The 22961-nt window shown below is 36.2% G+C and overlaps 1 protein-coding gene across 1 annotated transcript in view; it reads left to right on the top strand.

Moving 5' to 3' along the window:
- The window catches only part of RNF180 (ring finger protein 180), a 193914-nt gene that overhangs the window by 32236 nt on the left and 138717 nt on the right, over positions 1 to 22961 (top strand). Inside the window, exons 4-5 of the mRNA XM_045795016.2 lie at positions 16632 to 16727; positions 18526 to 19485. Coding sequence (XP_045650972.2) covers positions 16632 to 16727; positions 18526 to 19485 — 1056 coding nt within the window. The remainder of the gene's footprint in view (positions 1 to 16631; positions 16728 to 18525; positions 19486 to 22961) is intronic.

The following is a 22961-nucleotide window of genomic DNA, read 5'->3' as shown; positions in this document are numbered from 1 at the left end:
ACTTATTCTCGCTTTGGTGCAGTATTTCGGCATATTAATATATCATTCCACCTTTGATAGACATTGAAGTCTTACAGTGTTTTGCTCTTATAAACAGTGCTGTTCTGATCTCTCTTGTACATACCTTGGCACACATGGGCAGGAGTAAATTTCTAAGTAAAGGCAGCAGTGTCCTCGGGCATGTGCGTACTCAGTCTCACTGGGCAGCACTAGACTGTTTTCACTGACGATGCTCTGAGCAGTGGTTGAGCATTACTGTCACCTCCCATCATCACCAGCATTCACCATCTCATCTCTGAGGCTCTTTGTGTTTTCTGTAAAATATCTTTTTTCCTTGCCGTTTTTTAGTAGGTGGTTTTGCTTCGGTTTTTCAAAGTTTTTTTTTGTTTTGTTTTTTTGTTGTTGTTTTTGTTTTTTTTATGTATTCTAAATACTAAGCCTTTGTTGGTTTTTCTACTGCAAATATCTTTGGCCAGTTTGTGTCACTTGTAATTTCACTCTTTGTGGTATTTTTAATGAACAGAAGTTCATCATGTACTGTAGCTGTATTTATTAGTCATCTCCTTCATGTTTTGTACTTTTTGTTGAAGAAATTCTTCTCTGCGAAGGGGAAGATTTTTTCCTTTCCTTTTACTGAATACCAAAGTTGACATAAGCAAGTTCTCTTCTGGGGCGCCTGGGTGGCACAGCGGTTAAGCGTCTGCCTTCGGCTCAGGGCGTGATCCCGGCGTTATGGGATCGAGCCCCACATCAGGCTCCTCTGCTATGAGCCTGCTTCTTTCTCTCCCACTCCCCTTGCTTGTGCTCCCTCTCTCGCTGGCTGTCTCTATCTCTGTCGAATAAATAAATAAAATCTTTAAAAAAAAAAAAAAAAGCAAGTTCTCTTCTGCGTTCCTCTGAGCAACAGATTTATTGCTTGTTTGCCCTTATACTGAGATTATAACCCAACTTTATGTAGGGGGTTCCCCTTAGAATCAATCTCCTTACCCTGAGCGAACCTTGGACTATGTCTCCTGTTTTCAGCACCCCAGGCAGACTTGAAATGGCCCTCAGAACAACATAGAGGATCAGGAAACTGGGAAGACAGCAGGCTTGGCTTTTGGCTCAAGGACCATATTTCTTTAGCCCTGTCCATGCCAGGAAATGGAGGTCTCACTCTCTGCTTTTTAGTGTCACAGAACTGGATACTGGGATCACAGTAACTTTTGCTGCAAAATAACCAAATACCTTCAAAACCAAGCTTAATAGAAGAAACAGCAAAGATGCAGGCATCACTTCTGCTTATCTAATACTGAGAAGGTGTATCAGCTTGGTGGAAGCTAGGTCATCATGTGTGGAACTTGAGCTGTAAGGGAATCTGGGACATTTGAACTTAGCTTTCCAGCCCCTGCCATGTAGTGAGGTATGCAAGCGGGAATTTGGAATGGAATTTCGAGACAGTTTACAATGTCCACAGGGAGAGACCCTTTAGGCCTGAGATACATGAAATATGAGCAAGAACCAAAATCAAAATAACAAAAACCCTAAAACCGTGAAAATGAACTGACAGAAATGCTTTCCATTTGTGAAATCTTGGCCAGTGACTAAGAATCGTGTCCTCAGTTTTAGTTTTTTAGTCTGTTTTGATACAGTTTTGGACATGTCAAGTTTATGTGGCCTGTGGAACGTCCCACTAGAGATTTCTAGGAGGCTGCAGATTCTAAGGATATGGGATTGAGAACAGAGATCTGAACTGAAAGTGTGGATTTGGGAGTCCTCCGCATACAAGTGGAGAGTGCAGCTATGACAGTACATGAGATCACCATGAGGAGTATGAATGGAGTGAGAAAGAGGGCCTAGGAACATTGAAAGGATGGATAGAAAAAACGAAGCACACACAATAGAAAAAAAGAGGAGCAAGAAAGGTAGGACTGAAAATCAGGATACAGTGTTACACATTTCGGTGGATGGGTACCTCCTAGGAAGAGGGATTAGTTAATAGCACTGGGTATGGTGGGGAGATGTCGAAGACCAGACACTGGTTTCGGTGTACAGGTTGCACACTGCACAGTTCTGCAGGGTCCTGGTCTATGAAGGATGCCCTCTAGATTTGTGTAGAATTGGCATACAAACTGGCCATATGCAGGGACCCTGCATGACAATAGTGTGCATTGGCTTGAGCAAAGAGGAGGTGGAGGAGCGCCTGGGTGGCTTAGTCGTTAAGCGTCTGCCTTCGGCTCAGGGTGTGATCCTGGTGTTATTGGATCGAGCCCCACATCAGGCTCCTCCGCTGGGAGCCTGCTTCTTCCTCTCCCACTCCCCCTGCTTGTGTTCCCTCTCTCGCTGGCTGTCTCTCTCTCTGTCAAATTAATTAATTAAATTAAAAAAAAGGAGGTCAAGGTTCATTGTAGTTGAGAGAGTTGCAGGGCAAGTACCAGGTTCTAGTGAGTTGAGGAAAATGGAGACTGAGGAATGGTCCAACACTTACTTTAAAGCATTATAATTATTGGGTTATGACTCATTTTCAGTTATAGACTGTGAGGTGTTTCATCTTTAAAACTCCATTGCCAGCACCGAGGTGGCCATGATATGATCACTGAATGTTGAACTGAGTATTGGATTATACACCTCTTCCACCTTCTTTGGCTACATATTTTGCTCATTTTCTCTTTGACTTTATTAACCTGATGATACCTTTCTTTCAATGGCTTTAATATTGAAATAAATCATACTTATATTGCTTATTTTTAAATATTTTTATGTTCTCTTTTGTTAGTGTCAGCAGCTATTTATTTCATAATTAGTCTTTCCACATGCTGTAGACTTAATGGTATCACTGCTACAAGTTCATGGTGAAGTCTTATTCCCCATTGTGTCTGTATTTGGAGATGGGCCTTTGGGAGGTAATTAAGGTTAAGTGATATCTTAAGGATAGGACCCTAACCTGAGACGACTGTGTCCTTATAAAGAAGAAGAGAGAGATCTCTCTTTCTGTCCACCTGTGCGGTCTCAGTGAGAAGGCGGCCATCTACAAGCTAAGAAGAGAGGTCTTACCGGTATCTGAGCATGCTGCCACTTTGATCTCAGATTTCTAGCCTCCGGAACTGTGAGGAATGTCTTCTGTTTAAGACACACAGGCAGTGGAATTTTGTTAAGGCAGCCCAAGCTGACTAAGACACAACAAACACTTCCTGTAATAGACACTGGCAATTCAAACAAGAGCAGAAGAGAAATGCCCTGTCGTTGCGAAGCTTTTGGGATAGTGGTCGATCGTAAATATTAATTTACTGGCCATGTAAATGGCAAAAAGGGAAAGTATAGGGAGCCATAAGAACAGGATATAGATGGGATTTGAACTGACTTGTCACAGGAAGGCTTGTCTGAGGAAGTGACTTATGTGGGGATATGGTGGTTGAGTAGTGAGAATGTGGATATCCGTGGAACTAGAAGATTTCCAAGATCGGAGTTCAGAGATCAAGAGGGAGTTTGGCAAGATTTGAAGCTAGGAAGAAAGGTATTAGATCATTTATGGTCTTGTAAACCAAAGTAAGGACTTTGATCTTTATTCTAAGAGCTGAGAAGTTACTGAAAAGTGATATGATCATTGAATTTTAAGAAGATTATTTTGGCTGTTGTGTGGAGTGAATTTTTAGAAAGTTGACAAGGCTGAATGTGGGGAGACCTTAAGTGAGGCTTTCAATAATTTTTGCATTCATTCTGACCTTTTGAGTAAAGTTTTCACCCTGTGGTACCTTCTCAGAGTATAAATAGACAAAAAAAGGCAGTGTAATAGAATTTGGTTCCTTTATATTTGTAACACTTCAATTAATAATGTAAATGACATGTTTGTTACCCAGTCTTTTTCTTGCTATGTTTATAGCCCCCTAGTTAAATGTATAGTTTGCTCACTTTTAATGAATTAGCTGAAGGAGTATTAATGCTAACATAGGAAGTGCCAAATGTTAAACGTCTTTCAAAATATCATATAATATTAAATTGTCTATGTCAACTTTTTACATTAAACCTGTCTGCTTAAAAATCTTAAAGATTATTTAATGATAAAAAGATAATGCATAAAATTTGTAATTTTAAAATTAAATGAAGTTCTCCCTATACATAGCAACCACATTCCCTACCCTTAAAGAACAAACAAAATAACAATGCCTTAGCTCCCCCTGCTGCTTGAACGAATTATTTCATTTACAAAATATTTTATCAGTATTTCTGTGACAGCGTTAAGTGAAATTGGTTGTTATTTTCTCCTTCTTCTCTTCCTTCTTCCCCCATGTGAAAATTTGAGACATCAAAAAACTGTCTAGTAAGGTTTTTTTTAAGTCCTAATAATACATTTCTTGTGATTTTCAGTTTAATTTTTTTCCAAAGGAGATAACCTCTCATGCCATTACTTTAAAGGTTTTAAATTCCTAAAATCAGGTTGCTTTCCATTGTAGTCATTTATCTTAAAATACATCTGTTAAAACTTGTCACCTACATTTGTGATTTTTAAAAATTAGGTGACAGTAGACTTATAAACTTAATAGTGTGATGTGTCCCACTTTACCTGTTGAACTATATTGGAAGTAAATATGAAGACTATATATATTTTCTAAGACTGTGTGTGAGTACAGAGGAAGTACTTTTGGCAGTCTCATTTATAATTGAGGCTCCTTTGTTGACGCTGGCTGTCTTTGCTATATCTAAGTTTCCTGAAGAAAAAACCGAACACTGTACATTCTTCACCCAGCCTTTCACATTCCTCTCACCTGTATCAGTTGCTATAATTGATTTTCCTCTTCTTCTGTTGACATAAAACTATGCTTTAACTCTTCAATATTTAGAGAAAAATGTATGCTTGCTTTATATTAATAGTTCTCAAATAAAGATCAGGTTTGGGTCTCATTCAGAATCAACTGTAGAATTTTTTCTATGTCTGCCTTTCCCCTTTATAAGCTATTGTATCATTTTTGGTCAATTTTAAAATAAGTTATGTCTCAGGTTTTTGTTTCTTTTGTTTTTGTTTTTTTTGTTTTGTTTTGGTTTTGGTTTTTTTGGTAAGCATAGGGAAAAGCAGTATCATGACTTAAAACCTCCTCAAGGTAAAGATATCAGAAAGTTGATTGTCTGAAAACGGTAGTGTTTATTTGATACAGGGAGTAACATTGGAAGCTCAGTGACTGAGGACAGAAGTTCTGAAGCCTGACCTCCTGATGGAAGTCCTTGCTTTATTAGTACTGTGACCTTGGACAAGTTACTTAAAAGTTTCTTAATTTCTCTTGTCTCCGTTTCCTTGTCTGTAAAATAGTAAAAATCCTTAAAACAGTGCCTGGGCATAGTAAGCACAGTATAAATGTTAGCGAGCTAGTAAAAGTAAGTACCTTCTAAAATACCCTCCACCTACCTAGAACTATGACTCCAGTTTATTCCCACAAGAATGTTCAAGAACCATCTCTACTGGGGCACCTGGGTGGCTCAGTCATTAAGCGTCTGCCTTAGGCTCAGGGCGTGATCCCGGCGTACTGGGATCGAGCCCCACATCAGGCTCGTCCTCTGGAAGCCTGCTTCTTCCTCTCCCACTCCCCCTGCTTGTGTTCCCTCTCTCGCTGGCCGTCTCTATCTCTGTCAAATGAATAAATAAAAACTCTTTAAAAAAAAAAAAACCATCTCTACAATTTATAGTCGATGATGGTTTCTTAGTTATTATGGTCAATCTTATAACATTAAATATCATGATCACTTTATGTGATTAAATAAAATGAGGGAGTATGCACAATGAAAGAACAAAATGAGGTAATAAATGTAAGATACCCAGCATGGTCCCTGGCATATATATGTATATATATGCAACTGATTGCCATTAACTTACTTTGACATTAATAGGCTACTGTTCTTTGTACCAATGTAGAAATATTTACTTAGTTCATATATAGATAAAAAGTCAGAGAAAGTTTTGGATCTAATAATGAAATAAAGATAACTTTTTTTGTGCATTCCAGTTTGTATTCTCGATAACAGTCTTTTAAGGAACTTGTCCCAGTCAGACTAATCTCAGTAAAGGTCAGCTCCTAATGTAAGGCGATAATGTGTATGAGGCCAGATGTTGGTGAGATTAATTCTATTCTGCAAAAGTGTTATCCGTTCCTTCGTTTTGTTTCTAAGGCAGAGTATTTAGGTAAAGTTAAACTGCTTATTTTTATTGAGTCATTTTCAGTAAGTTTCCCAAAGTTCCTTAACAGATTTGTATAGTCCACTTAAATTTGTTATGATGAGCTCTGACTCATGTATGACCAAATTGTTAAAAATTCATATTTTTAAGGGAATTTTTTCTAAGAATACACGTAGTAAAAACAAGCACACTTGAGGTTGAATCATGTTGTTGCATGATTTCTTATTACTACTGAATATTACTACATTATATGGATCCTATGGTTGTTTATCCATTGTAGGGATGTCATAGTTGTTTTGGAAGTTTAGGATGTTTACAGTTTTGAGCTGTAAGAAGGTGTTATGAATATTTGTGTACAAATCTTTATGTGGACATATATTTTCATTTCTCTTGGTTATTACCAGGAACTGCTAGTTATGGTAAGTGTAGGCATTGCTTTTTAAGAGACTGACAAATGGTTTCTTAAATGACTATACCATTTTGCTTTTGCACTGGCAGTGTATGAAATTTTCGGTTGCTCTTTGTCAGTACGGATATTGCTAGTTCTTTTTTTTTTTTTTCCTTCTCCTCCTCTTCCTCATCTTCCTCTTTTTCTTCTTTATGAACTTTTAAAATAAATGTACAGTGGAATTCATTGTGGTTTGAATTTGCATTTCTCCAGTGACTAATGATGTTCTTTTTTCCATGTGATTTTGAACATTAGTATGTCTCCCTCTGTGAGGTGTCTGTTAAAATCTCGTGCTCATTTTTAGAACTGTGGTTGTTTTCTTATTTAGTTGTAAGAGGGTTGGTTTTTTGCTGTTGTTGTTTTTAAACATATACTGGCTAAAAATTTCTTGTTAGATGCAGGTTTTGTGAATTTTCTTCCAGTCCGTGGTTTGTGTTTTTATTTCTTTAGTGATACCTTTTAAATAGTTGATTGTTTTATTTTATTTATTTATTTTATTTTTTTTAGGAATAGAATATTTTGTTTTTATTATTTATTTATTTATTTTTATTATGTTATGTTAGTCACCATACAGTACATCATTAGCTTTTCATGTAGTGTTCCAAGATTCATTGTTTGCATATAACACCCAGTGCTCCATGCAATACGTGCCCTCCTTAATACCCTTCACCAGGATAGCCCATCCCCCCACACTCCCTCCCTTCTAAAACCCTCAGTTACAAGCAGGGGAAGTGGCAGGCAGAGGGAGAAGCAGGCTCCCCACTGAGCCAGGAGTCCGATGCAGGGCTTGATCACAGGACCTTAGTATCATGACCTGAGCCACCCAGGTGTCCCCAGTTGATTGTTTTAATTTTTAGGAAATCCACCTTATCATTTTTTGTTCTTTATGGATTGTGTTTTTTGTTCCGAGGATACATTTCCTCTCACAGGGTTTTCTCCTATGTTTTCTTCTAGATACTTTGTACTTACCGCTTTTACTTTTTAGGATTCAGATCCATTTTCAGTTATTTTTATGTACTGTGTATGGTAAACATCAAGGTTTTTTGTTTGGGGTTTTTTGGTTTTCTTTTAACCTCATATGGTTATCCATTTGTTCCATCACCAATTATTGAAAAGTATGTCTTTTCTCATTACCTTGGCATATTTACCAAAACTTAGTTGACCGTGTACATAGGTCTACTTCTGGACTCTGTTCCATTGATCTAATAAGTGTTGAAATTAGATAGTGTGTGGCCTCCACCTTTCTTCTTCTGTTGCAGAATTTCTTGGGGTGTTTTAGGTCATTTTGCATTTTCACATAAATTTTGTAATCTATCAATTTCTGCAAAAAAACCTGCTGGGATTTTGAGTGGGACTGTGATGAATCCGTAAATTAATCTGGGAAGAACTGTTATCTTAAAAACGTGGTGTATACCTTGGTTTAATTAGGTCTTTAATTTCTTTGTGTAGTGTTCTATAGTTTTCAGTGGACAGATCTTAAATATATTGCATTAAATTTATACCTAATGAGGTCATATTTTTGGATGCTTTTCAAAGTGATATTTTAAACATTTTTGCTTTCCCATTATTGTTAATGTACAGAAATGTGATATACAGAAGTTTGTATATTGACATTGTACACTAAAATTATGCAAATTTCTTAATTTAAACAGCCTTTTTGGTGAATCTCCTAGTATTTTCTTCATGTTATGTGGACTGTGAATAAAAACATGACATTCTTTTTTTAAAAATTGTGCTAAAATATACATAATATAAAATTTACTACTGGTGATATTTAGTACATTTACAGTGTTGCACAGCCATCATCACTATCTAATTCCAGGACATTTTCAGCCTCCCAAGAGGAAAGCTCATACTCACTAAGCTGTCACTTTCTGTTTACCCTTCCCCCAAAGCCCAGGCAACTACTGATCTGCTTTATGTCTATACATGCTCTGGACTCTGGATTCTTTACATAAATGCAGTGATACATTATGTAGCTTTCTGTGTCTGCCTTCTTTTACCCAGCATAATGTTTTCAAGGTTTATCCGTGTTATAGCATATAATACTATTTTATGTCTTTCTCTTTTTCACTTACGTTTTCTTTATTATTTTTTCTTTTTTATTAGCCATCCTAGTGGATGAGAAGTTGTATCTTGTTTTATTTTTAACCTGTGTGTCTCTTTTCTTTTTCTTGGCATGCTCTGCTGCCTTGGACCATCAGTACAATGTGGTATAGAAACAGTGAGAATGAAATGTATATGTGTACCACATCTTTATCCAGTCATCTATCAGTCAACACTTAGATTGCTTCCATATCTTGGCTATTATTAGCAAGGCTGCAATAAACATAAATGTGTATCTGTCTTTCCAAAGTAGTGTTTTCATTGTTTTTTTGGAGAGGGGCAGGTAAATTACCCATTAGCGGAATTATTGGATCGTATGGTATTTCTATTTTAATTTTTTAATGAATCTCCAAACTGTTTTCCACAGTGACTATATCAATTTATATTCCCACCAACAGTGCTCACCGAGTACTTTTTTTTTTTCCACATCCTTGTCAACACCTGTTATTTGTTGAGCTTTCTATTTTAGCCCTTCTGATGGATACAAGGTGATACCTCATCATGGTTTTGATTTATGTTTTTCTGATGATTACTGATGTTGAACATCTTTTCAGGGGTCTTTTGACCATCTGGAAAAATTTCTGTTTGTGATTTATGCCCATTTTTTCCATTGGATTGTTTTTTGGTTTTTTTTTTTTTTTTTTTTTTTTTTTTGGTGTGGAGTTGTGTAAGTTCTTTATATATTTTGGATAGTAGCCCCTTATTGGATATATCATTTGCAAATATCTTCTCCCATTTGGTAGGTTGCCTTTTGGTTTTGTTGATGCTTTCCTTTGCTTGTACAAAAGCTTTTCATTTTGACATAGTTCCAATAGTTTATTTTTTGTTTTTGTTTCCCTTGCTTTAAGAGACAGATCTAGAAAAACATTGCTACAGCCAATGTCAAAGAAATTATTGCCCATGTAGTCTTCCAGGATTTTTGTGGTCTTAGGTGTCATATTTATGTCTTTAAGACATTTTGAGGGTTTTTTGTGTGTATGGTGTTACAGTGTGGTCAAGTTTGATTCTTTTGCATGTAGCTGTCCAGCTTTCCCAGCACTGTTTATTGAGGAGACTGATGAGATCTTACCATTTGCCACAACGTGGATGCACCTAGAGGGTATTATGCTAACTAAAATAAGTCAGACTGAGAAGGACTAATACCATATGATTTCTCTCATTTGTGGAATTTTAAAAAATGAGCAAACCAAAAGCAGAATCAGACCCCATAAATCCAGAAAACAAACTGGTGTTTGCCAAAGGGAAGGGGTTGGCAGGATGGGCAAAATGGGTGAAGGGGAGGGAAGATACAGGATTCCAATTCTGGAATGAATAAGTCATAGGGATAAAAGGTGCAACATAGGGAATATGTTGTATGGTGACAGATAATAGCTACACTTAAGGTGAGTATAGCATAACATATAAATTTGTCCAATCACTGTGTTATATACCTGAAACTAATAAAACATTGTTGACACACAATAATCAAATAATCAGCTATAATCAAATATAACTATAATGTCAACTGTAATCAAATAAAAACATGAAAAAAAAAATTCTAGACCCAGAACTATAACCAGAAAGAGCAGGAGCACTGAGAAACTCAAAGGGGGAGACAGCCACAGATCAACACCACTTATGACAGAAGCTCAGTAAGAATACAGAACATTTAGGCAACGCAATTGACATTTGTGAAACATTTTACCCAACAACAGAAAAGGTATTTGTTTAAAGTGCACATATAATATTCTCCAGGATATACCATTTGTTAGACCATTATTTAGATTTGAAAGAAATGAAGTAATATCAGATGTGTTCTCTAACTATAATGAAATTAAATTAGAAAACAATAGCAGAAAATTACCTGAAACATCCCCAAATATTTGCAGATTAAAAAACATACTTCTACCGCACTTAAGGTCAAAGAAATCACAAAAGAAATTAGAAAATAACTGAAACTGAGTGAAAAGGTAAACACACATACCAAATTCTGTAGGATACAGATAAAGCAGGGCTCACAAGAAACTTGAGTATAAATACTTATGTTTGAAAAAAGAAAGGTTTAAAATCAGTAATGTAAGCTTCCTACTTGGGGAGGAAGTAAGAAGAGCAAATTAAATCTGAAGTAAGCAAGAGGAAGGAAACACATATCAGAAATTAATAAAAGAGAAAATAGAATGAAATTGAAAGATACATTTATTTTTTTAATGGATTACCTTATTTATTTACAAAGCTAAGCATTTTTTATTATGTCCAATTAGCCACCATATAGTACATTAGTTTTTGCTGTAGTGTTCAACGATATATGAGTTGTGTATAACACCCAGTGGTGATGAGCACTGGGTGTTACAGGAAAGATAAATTTTCTTAAATACCAATGAAATTAATATGCCACTAACTAGAGTGAACAAGAAAATACAGGTAACATACAAATGACCAATATTAGGGAAAAGAAGAGACATCATTACAGCGGCAGTGACTTTAGAAGAATAATGACTGGGGGTGGGGGGTGGTTGGAGGACACCTGGGTGGTTCAGTCAGTTAAGCATCCAACTCTTGATTTTGGCTCAGGTCATTATCTCAGTGTGGTGAGATCGAGCCCCACGTCAGGCTCCACATTGAGTGTGAAGCCTGCTTTCTCTTTCCAGGGCACCTCAGTGGCTCAGTTGGTTGAGCATCTGCCTTCGGCTCAAGTTATGATCCCAGAGTCCTGGAATCCTAGGGTCCTGGGATCCCAGGATCCTGAGATCAAGTCCTGAATAGGCTCCCTGCTTAGTGGGCAGCCTGCGTCTCCCTCTGTTTCTGCCCCTTTCCATGCTCTCTCTCATGTGCTCTATCTCAAATAAATAAATATAAATCTTAAAAAAAAAAAAACAACCTTTTTTCCCCTCTTCCTCTGCCTCTCCCCTGCTTGCGCACTCTTTCTCTCTCTCTCTCTCAAAAATGAATGAATGAAGGAAGGAATAATAACGGAATGTAGTGGGAAAATTTTGTGAAAAAATCAGCAACCTAGATGAAATAAAACTTCCAAAAGATACAAATTATTTAAATGAATCAAGAAGAAATGGACTATATGCACAGAACTAAATCAATTAAATAAGCTGAATTTGAGATGAAAACCTGTCCGCCTCCAAAAAACAAAAAACAAAAAACAAACAACTCTAGGCACAGATGTCTTTTTTGGTGAACTGTATCAGATAACTAAGGAAGATACAAATACTACACAAATTCTTTCAGAAAATTATGTAAGATGGAACACTTGCCAACTCATTTAATGAGGCTGGTATTATAATGACGTTTTTTAAAAAAAGATATTACTAGAAAAGACATCCGCAAATCAGCACCACTTATGAAGATAGTATCAAAAAATCTTTGATGAAATATTGGTAAAATTTAGTAATGTATTATCATATATGTAGAAAATGCTAAGGAATTCACAAAAAGGAACCAAGGAGTGAATTTAGTATGTTTGCAGACTATAAGGTCAGTATGCTAATTCAGCTCTATTTAAACTAGCCACGGAAGACTGCAACAAGCAACTTGTAAAATACCAGTTACAGCTGCATCAAAAAACATGAACAATTTAGGAATAAATGTACACATTATGTATAAGACCTGTCTATTGAAAACTATAAAATACTGTTAACAGAATTAGGGAAGATATAGCAGTGTATATCTCAGGAGTAAAAATTGGTTTAGCATTAAAAACTAATCAATATAATTCAATATATTAATAGAATACAGAAGAAAAAAATGAACATTTTGATAAATGTGGAACAAGTATTTGATAAAACTAAATACCCGCTCATGATAAAAACTCTCAGAAAATGGAGAAGGAAACTTTCTTAACCTGATAAAGGGCATCTAGGGCATGAAAGGGCATAAAAAACCTACAGCTAAATTCATAGTCAGTGATCAAAGACACATCTTTTACTCTGTGAGAACAGGATGTCTTCTTCGTTTTCATCATTTTTAAAAATTTTTTAAACTATTAAACTTTTTTAAATTTACATTTTATTTTTTATCTGAGCGTAGTTGACACGTAATGGTACATTTTTCATTTCAGATAGTTTTTATCTCTAGATATACCATTTGGTGTTAACTTTAAGACTTTCCTGTTTTTGTTTCACTTTTAATACTCAAATATATTTATAATAGCTGATTTAATGTCCTTATCTGCTTATTCAGTCTTTTTCACTTTTTTCTGGGTATATTTCTATTGATCAGTTTTTTTCTTGGTTATGGGTCATTTTTGCTTTGTACATATTTCATATCTTTTGGTAGGTTGGACAGTTAGAGTTAATACTATTGAGTGTCTGAATATTATTGTCTTGTTTTAAAGAGTGTTTTAGCAGGCATTGTAAGTTACTAGTGATTGAATTTCATCTTTTACAGGTTTATGTTTAAGCTTTTGTAGGGTTGCTTTTTAGTAGCCTTTAGGGCTAATTTAGCTCTCCTCTTAAGGCAGGACTCTTCTGGAATCTCCTAAATACTTGAGATGTTCATTGAGATCTTTCTACTCTAGCTAATGGGAGTATGAACATCTTCCCCACTTGCTGTGAGCCCTGCGCCAATGGTTAAGTTTACAGCTCATTAGCAGATGTCTTTTCCTTGGTAAATTTCTTTATCGGTTCTCTTATATCTCATGCAACATGTGTCCCTACTGGTATTCAACCAAAGATTTAGAGGAATCTTTGTGCAATTATCTGGAACTTTTTCTGTTTGTAGGCTTCTCCTGGTCAATACATGTCCTATAAACTCTAGCTATTTAGCCTTTATTTACTTTAATCTTCATTTTATTAACAAGGGTGCTATGTTCTTGTGTTCCTCCTCCCTACATCGAGATCCTGAGAGTTCCCTAGGGCAGAAATCAAGGGTGATTTTTAGGCTCACCTTATTTATGTTTCTTCTCTCAGGGATCACAGTCCTGCAGTTCTTTTGTCCAACATTTTATAACAATTTTTTAATATGTTTTACCTAATGTTATCTATTACAATGCTTAGAGCATGTCCAATGCCATTTACTTCTGCATTGCCAGAATCAGAAGTAATCAGTTTATTTTATTTTTACTTGAATCAATTTTCAAATAAAATTTTAATTGTATAATTTAATATATTCTCCCATTAAAGCAATAATGAGAAAGTTGAAGTTTCCTTTTAGTGACTCCTAATCTTGGTATTTCTTCCTTCAAATCTAACCAATGTTGTCAACTTGATACATGGCCTCTTAGGTACTCTTTCTATTTATGTTTATTTGTTTCCTTAGAAAAGTTGCAATACTGCTTATTTTTAGGCTGTCTATGCTTTTAATAGCATAGCTCAGAGTGCATTTCTCTCTCTTTCACTTGACTTTTTAAAAACAACAAACAGTATATAGTAGAGGTGTATCTTATTAGTACAAACAAATCTAGCTCACGTTCTTTACATGTTGTACTATTTTCAGCAAGAATAGAGATTGATCCTCAATCGCTCATCTTCTGGACTTGCTGCAAATAGTTTCCGTTTTTTCTAGGCATTTCCAGCTACCCTGGGATGTTGCCCTATTTCTCTCTTCCTGAAGTACACCTCTCGCCTGGAGACAGACGGACATCCATTCCACCCCTGATAGTTACCCGGGCCCTTTTTTTGTTTCTGGTTTTCACCACTTTGATATAGACCATTTTTTGCAGTGTTCTCATCTATTATGTACTTGGAACTTGGATACATTGTGCTGCTGTTTCCTCATTGATCTTTCAGAGGCTTCTCATAATTTCTGGTTCACTGAAATCTCCCCATCTATATTTTCTAGTTCAGCTCTTGGTTACTTTTTATAATTGTCTTTGATAGGTTCTTTGTTTTGAGAAGGAGGATGGACTAGAATATGTGCTCACTTTACTATCTTGAAACCAGTAGTTACTTCCCTCTGCCTGAATTTTTCCTTCTTTGATTTTATGAGAATCTAGAATAAAATAAACTTTTGTATGTCTGCCTGACACTCTTGTGAGGACACATGTATTAGGGAGCAGTAAGATGATTGAGTTAGAGACTGTTCCTAGTATCTCCTCCTCTCTTCCTAACTTCACTTCCATTCAATAATACCTTCTTCATTTTGACATGGACTGGCCTGGCCCTTTCTTATTATTCTTATTCTCATTATTCACATGGTAAGTTGCATTCTGTTAGCCAGATTTAGAGTTCAGGCATCATTAATAAAACTATAAAGTTTCTCTTTGTCCACTATAAACCCTTCTCAGTGGACTTTGTGTTTGCCTTTGAAATATTTTCAACCTGTGTTGATTTTTAAAACATTAGAAATGGAAAATTTTCAGACCTTTTAACAAAAGTATTTTTTCTCCATTACAATCCTGAATTTGGCTTAGCGCTATTGTTATAGTATATAAAATACAGTTGTGTACAGTATGAAATAATGAATTGTGGTCTAACATATAACAATAGCTCATGTGCCTTTCCCATTTTAATTAATTTGTGATTTGTGATTTCTGGGGAGCCTGACAGAAATTAGATAAAGATGGTTTCTTTATAGATCTTTCTGACATGTAAATAAATCATACTGAAACTTTTCTTGTATATTGGGCCACCATTTAGTATCTTAAGATGTATTCATGGAAGAGAAAGTGATATAGGGCCCAGAGGAACCCAGAAATTAAACCTAGAAATTCTGGGTGATCTTGGTTCCAAGTCACAATCTAATGTAGATTATTCAGCAAAACGTTCTTAAAGAGATTGTCTTGTTTCATTCTTATCATTGTGAATACAGGCTTAGCAGGTATGTTTGGTAATTTCCTGATATATTTTGTTAATGTAATTATAGTATCTAATAGCACCACTGCTGGGAAAATCTAAAAAGCATTGTGCTTTGGCAACTTGGAAAAGCTACTTCGGTGTAAAAATCTTGATCCTGGGAATGGGTATGTGGACAGAAGCCTATTCTTCCCTGTTCTTCTCAAGAAACTCTTTTCTGGGGGCGCCTGGGTGGCATAGCGGTTAAGCGTCTGCCTTCGGCTCAGGGCGTGATCCCAGCGTTATGGGATCGAGCCCCACATCAGGCTCCTCCGCTGTGAGCCTGCTTCTTCCTCTCCCACTCCCCCTGCTTGTGTTCCCTCTCTCGCTGGCTGTCTCTATCTCTGTCGAATAAATAAATAAGATCTTTAAAAAAAAAAAAAAAGAAAAAAAAAGAAACTCTTTTCTGCCATCATAGAATGAAATTTTGTATATCCAGAAGGGATCTCAGCAATTATCTAGAGGTGTGTTACAGGTGAAGAAACTGAGACCCAGAAAGCTGAGGTAAATTGGCCTTAAGGTTTACTAAGCTGCTGGAGAGTCCTATACTCCATGCTGCCCTGCCCTGCATTTTCCCGATATGTATGTGGTTTTACCTGCGTATCACATTTATTCCTACACATCTGTTTCAGAAAGCCAAAAGTATATCTCTCTGAAACTTTTTGTTCTAATGCAGCTGAAATTTAGTTTTCCAGTTGCCTGTACAATTCTTCTTCTCCCCCATCCTCATATACTTTTCTTGAGTATCTCGATAGATTATATAGCAACTTCTTTATTCCATCATTAGTGGAGTCCAGATGGATTCAGGGGTTAAAGACTGTCATGAATTAAAGTTGTCATGAATGGCATTATTTTTTCCTCGCACACAGAAATAGAGTAGGGTGCCAGATTTGTCTGTTGAGTGACTTTTTGCTAAATTTTAAATTTAATTTGATGAAATCAATGAAATGGAAGTTTTTTTTTTCTTTTTTTTTTTTTTTTAACTCACAAGCGGTTATTCCCTGAAAGTTTTTTTTCTTTGTGGGTTTGTTTGGGGATGGGAATGAGAAGAGGAGAGCAGTGGATATTTTCTCCCTAGCTAAACTGAATTTATGTTTCTGTGTTTTATTCAAATATGAAATTTGTTAAATAAATCTGGAAGTGATAATGACTAATATCATGCATTTTGATACAACAGGATAGACATGATTGTGCTGATGATCAAAGTATTTGTCATGTGTGGCACATGGATATAGAAGCTCTTCCAGAATGGACAAACTGCCTGATTCAAAAAGTAAGTTCCTTAGTTTCTGAGTAAAGTTAGGAATTTACTACTTTCAGGATTTTTTGTTCTCATTCTAGAGCTATTGTACTTGAATGCACTGTTTAAAGAGATAAGAAACGGTCTGTAACTCTTGATTACACCTACTGGCTTCTTCGTTATTACTGGAGTGTTCCAGGTACTTTTCCATCTCAGACTTTAAAACATGGTATTTCCCCTTCCTTGATTGCTTTTTCCACAGTTATTTACTGCTTCCCTTATTTCCATATATCTTTATGCACGATGAGGCATTGCCTGTGCAAACTCTCAATTGCCCTCTCCTCCACTGTTATCACTCTTCACACTTCCTTTTTCGCTTCTCTGATTTATATAGCTATTTATATTTTACATTCACACACACGCGATATGTAATATATAGTATGTATAGTATAGTAATATATATCTATATGCATGAGCATGTATGATAGACATAAATATGCACATACACACACACATGCCTGTGCCACACACACTTATCCTCATATAGATACAGCGTACCCGTCTTGTTAATTGTCTAACTCTCCTACTAGAATAAAACCTTAGAAGTTTTTCTCTTTTGTTTATCTCCAGCACCTAGAACAATGCCTACTGAGTAAATGAAATATCCTATCTTATTCATGTCTGCATACGTGTATAAAATAAACTGGATAATTAATGACTGTCAGTGGTACAATCAAAATCAAAGTACCACATTTTAAGCTCCTTAATGAAATATTATAAGAGCAGAAACTCAGCTTGTTAACAGTATGGTATTATTACTTCTCACATTTTGAAACACGTATTAGAAAAGTGTAAGGAGTATGATTTTTTTTTTTTTAAAGATTTTATTTATTTATTCGACAGAGATAGAGACAGCCAGCGAGAGAGGGAACACAAGCAGGGGGAGTGGGAGAGGAAGAAGCAGGCTCATAGCAGAGGAGCCTGATGTGGGGCTCGATCCCAGAACGCCGGGATCACGCTGAAGGCAGACGCTTAACCGCTGTGCCACCCAGGCGCCCCAAGGAATATGATTTTTGAAAAAAAATGTAGTTGCCATTCTCCACTGACTTTTTTATTGTTAAAAAATAACATTTGATAGATATCCTCTGCATTCATTCTCACATTGTAATGATTTCCTGGGAACATGCCAGTGCGCTGGTTTTAACTGTCTTGAACTTTACAAAATGTATGAGGGCGCTGCAGATATTCCACTGTCTCTCTTGAAAAAAATAATATTAAGCCAGCTCATTATTAATTTCGCACTTGAATATAGAAAATGCATTCTTGTGTATGCAACCAATATCTTTTGGTTGTATGTAAAAAGGCAGGAAGAGCTTTATTCTGTTGGTTTGGTAAAGTTCCCTCCCACAGTGTTTGGTATGCAGGAAGGGTATCAAAACAGACACTTTTCTGTGAGATTTTACTTGCAAATTAAGCTCTGTAGACTGATTTGCTTCCTGGTTCCATAGTGTATTTTTCTTTTCATTAGTTCACACTGTATCCATATTCAACCTATTGTTTAAGAGACTCTTTTAGAATGCTTAGGAGTATTGTTGGGATGGGTGTGATGTGCAATAAGTTATCATTCTAGAACTTTGGAGTTGCTTATCTCTGTTTATGAGAAGGCTTGTTTCCCTTTACTGTTCTGTCTACCAATCAGAAAACAGAAAGCTAGCCTTTTCTGTGGCATAGAAAACTTTCATGTGGTTCGCTTTAAAGAAAAATACAACTCACATTCTCTTTGATTACTTTACAATGAAAGCATTGTCTTACTTTCCTTTATTACCTGTAGGCCCAGTGGACAGTTGGAAAACTGAATTGCCCTTTGTGTGGGGCCCGTTTAGGGGGCTTTAATTTTGTCAGCACTCCAAAATGTTCCTGTGGCCAGCTTGCAGCTGTACATCTCTCTGAGAGCCGGACCGATTATCAGCCAACACGGGCAGGCCGACTAATGAGACCATCGCTGAAATACTTGTCACATCCTAGAGTTCAGTCAGGTTGTGACAAGGAAACTCCGCTGACAGGTGGCGCCTCCAGAAACAGAAATCACAGGTTTTTAAATATGGCCCAAAATAACAGTGGCCCTGGAAGATTAACAGAAGCACTCTGCCTGGAGGTACGGTCAACATATTTTCAGATGAAGAATGAAAAACTGCTCTTCAAAGCATCAGATCCAAAATACCAGCTTTTTGTTCCTCAGCTTGTGACTGGCAGATGCGCTACAAGAGCTTTTCACAGGAAATCACATAGTTTGGATCTGAACATCAGTGAGAAACTGACTTTATTACCCACTTTTTATAAAATACATAGTAAGACTACGGCCTGTCCCAGGCTAAATGAAACACAGCCTGTTCACCTTTCGGGCTTGCCTTTAGAATCTAGTAAAAATAACTGTTCCTTTCAGATTTCGTCCAATTTTGATCCTAATATGCTGCTGCAAAGATTTTCAGTGGCTCCCCGTGAGACCCAGACACAAAGAGGAGGAGAATTTCAGTGTGGTCTAGAAGCTTCTGCAGTGTACTCTGACCATGCGAGTTCTAGCAGCCTGACTTTCCTGATGGACCTGCCCTCAGCTGGCAGGAGCATGCTGGAGGCCTCGGACCAGGAAGAGCCCCTCTCTGCCCTGGACTTCCTGCGCTCGGGCAGCTTCTCACTGGGGGCCATTAATCAGCGGCTCAGTAAGAAAGAAAGGAGCAAGTTGAAAAATCTGAGAAGGAAACAACGAAGGCATGAAAGATGGCTACAGAAGCAGGTAATTTTTTGAAGGGTTTACTAAAATTCTGTGTTGTAAGTCTTAGGGTTTGGAGAGAGGAGCTAACGTTGAATACCTATATCATAAAAACATGGTTTTAATGAGTGTTGAAATGACATTTCTCTGTAGGTGAACTAAATAATCATGCACCTCTGTTAATCAGCAAGTATAAACCTTTCTCTGTTCACATATGTTTAGGAGATATCCTTTTGTGACATTTTTCTCAATTCTAATACTTTACATGAATATTAATCTCATGATGTTGAAATGAGATTGTCATATACATTTTAAATTCATGCTGGGATTATTTGCAATGATTTTATTTCAGGTTAGGTTGAAACAAAGAAGTTTTTCTAATTCAATCTAGTGACAAATTCATTGACTTTCATCACTTTTAGCTTAAGTGGATATTTTTAAGGAACATTATGTAATTACGTGCTCATAAGATCCAGATATGGTTAACTCTACTAATCTGTGAAGTTTATCTTAATAATAATTGACCCTTACTGTGATTTTATAGGAAAGTGTGCTTCTTTATGGTTTAAACTCCTGTACCTATAATAATATGTTCAAAAGTGGTTATGCGAAGGTACTGAACAAGAAATTGCAGGTGCTCTGGAGCCCAATTAAAGCCAGTGGATGAGGTGCTCATGAAAATTTGGAAGTTTGAGGACCAGGTATATTTCTATGTAAACTTTATTTTGCAAGTTGCCTTTGTCACCTACTTGTTTATAGTAAATAATAATCCTTATTAATCAGTATGTTGAATATTAACAACGTCCACAGAGCTTAAATATAGAAAGCTGCAGCTTTGCATAATAGTTCATTTTTTTTAAACAATTAAGTGAACTCACTGCTTAGGATCCTGGTCATAGACTGAATAGAATAAAATTACTGCATTGAGTGCTTCAATTAGGTTAATTATTTTTCATCATTTGGTTGGATAGTATAATTATAGGTAATTGTTATATTTTTGACTGGACGCTGACAAGAGCATTGTAGTTTGGTTTATTTGCAAGTGATGGTGTAATGTGGCCTCAAAGCATATATCGTAGAAGGTAAAAAATGAATATATTTTAGCACCATTATAATATACATCATGGTTAATTTATTGAAGCTGTAAAACACAATATTTTTTATTGAAAATTTGACTTAAACCCATAGATAAATTGGAGATAGTCATATGTTAAGTGAATATTCAGAAAGTCTACCTTAAACAATGTAGAGGGCTTAAAATAACTCTCTAACAAATCGAAATTTAAAAGAAATATGAAAAGTGTACTTGGTCTACTATAAATATATACAGATAACATCTTTGCCATTTAAAAAAATGCATTTAATTCTTGAGCTGGGTACTTCCAAAAACTTAAACTATATTACTTACTATTTTCCAGCATAGGAATACTATCTTTATACAATTTAAAACTAAGCAAGACCAACATCAGTGTTTGTTTGTTTGTTTTTTAAAACAAAGTTCCTTTTAGTCATTCACATACATATGATTTAGCCAAGCTGCTTGGCTAATTGATCAGAATGAATGAGTTCTAGTCAAACCTGTGGCAGGTCAGTATAGGCAGTTATAGGGCAGGGTCCCAGGAGGTTTGTTTGGTTCCACAGGAGCTACTGGCAAACAAATGCCGAATGTCTCCTTAGCAAAGAAAGTTTAAAAGTCCGTAGCAGCATGGAAATGACATGAGTTAGTGATGTGAGTGCACACCCTGGTTAGAGTCCAAAAAAGAAGATTTTTTTTAGAATAACTTATTTATTTAAGAAAGAGATGGTGAGAAAAAGTACGAGGGGGTGTGGAGAGGGAGAAGCAGGCTCCCCCCTGAGCAGGGAGCCCAAGGCAGGGCTCCACGTAGGGCTTGATCCCAGGACCCCGGGATCACTACCCGAGCCAAAGGCAGACGCTTAACTGAGCCACCCAGGACCCTCAATAAGAAGAATTTTTAACGGTTTTGCTAATTCAAGCAAAAAGAAATCCTGGAAAGATTTAATATCTGAGATAAATTAACGGCTTAGCTATTCAGCTCATTTCATGTTTAGTAAAGAGTAGTTAATTCTGTAAACATTTATCAAATATGTGTTCATATACCATGCCTTTGAGTAATGAATCAATGCAGATCCTGCCCTTTTTTATGTTATTTTTTTAAGGATTTATTTATTTATTTTAGAGAGAGAGTGTGCACACAAGTGGGGGAAGGGGCAGAGGGCGAGAGAGGGAGGGAAGCAGACGCCCCGCTGAGCACAGAGCCCGAAGCCACACCAGGCTCCATCTCAGGACCCTGAGATGAAGACCGCAGCTGAAACAAGGGTCCAATGCCCAGCTGACTGAGCCACCCAGGTACCTCCTGCCCTTTTTAAAATAAGGAAGATAAAGCACATAAAGATATAAAGGAAAGGTTACCTATTATTAATGATAACTTTTTTAAGTTTAAAATAATTGGTTGGGAAATCTAGATTTCTGACTTTCATTTGATATTTTTAGTGATTTTTTTTTTCACAAACTAGACATCTTTATATGGCAGATACCATGATAGAAAATGTTAATGACACTACAAAAAGTTATTTAAATTTTTGAAGCTTGGGGTATAAATGAGATTAATATTGAAACAGAAACTATAACCAATTTTCAGTGTTTTATTCAACAGATGTTAATTAAGCTTCTACTTTGGGGAAAGACAGTGCTGAGCAAACCTCTTTTTTTATTCACCATAGTCTAGTTGGGTTTCTGTTTTAGTTTTTGTAATTATTATGCGATAAAATAGATTTATTCTTGTCATATAGCTCTGTGATCTAAACACAGAAATTCATGTAACAGCCACCAGAGTGGGGATACAGAGCAGTTGCATCACGCCATTGTGCCTTTATAATTGTGCTTTGATTGTGTAAGCATATCCTTGTCTTATTTCTAATCTCCGAAAACCATTGATCTGTTCTCTATTACTTTAGCTTGTCATTTTGATGATGTTATAAAATAATAATGTGATGCTATAAATTAGAATCATATAGTATACAACCTCCAGAGACTGGCTTCTTTTACTCAGTACAGTTGCCTATGAGATTCATCTAAGTTGTTGAATATGTCTATTGTGTGTTCTTTTTTGTTGCTCAGTAGTATTCTATTATATTAATAAACCACATTTTGTTCATTCACCTGTTCAAAACAGGTGAGTTGTTCCAGGTTGGGCAATTATGAATAGAGCTGTTAAAAACATTCCTGTACAGGTTATTGTGTGAACCTAAGTTTTCATTTCTCAAGGGTAAATACTCAGGAGTGAGAATTCTAGATCATATGGTAAGTATATATTTAACTTTATAAGAAACTGTCAAATTGTTTTCCAGTTTGGAAAATGGTTATACCGTTTTGTGTTCCAAAGATACCATAATGAGAATTTTCTTTGCTGTGAATCCTCGCTTACGTCTGGTATTTTCAGTATTTTTTAAATTGTTGGAAGTAGGTATGTAGTCATATC

This window comes from Ursus americanus, chromosome 5, assembly GCF_024610735.1.
Source record: "Ursus americanus isolate L20-20 chromosome 5, mUrsAme1.1.p, whole genome shotgun sequence".
Lineage (NCBI taxonomy): Eukaryota > Metazoa > Chordata > Mammalia > Carnivora > Ursidae > Ursus > Ursus americanus.
This window is presented reverse-complemented; position numbering and strand designations above follow the sequence as displayed.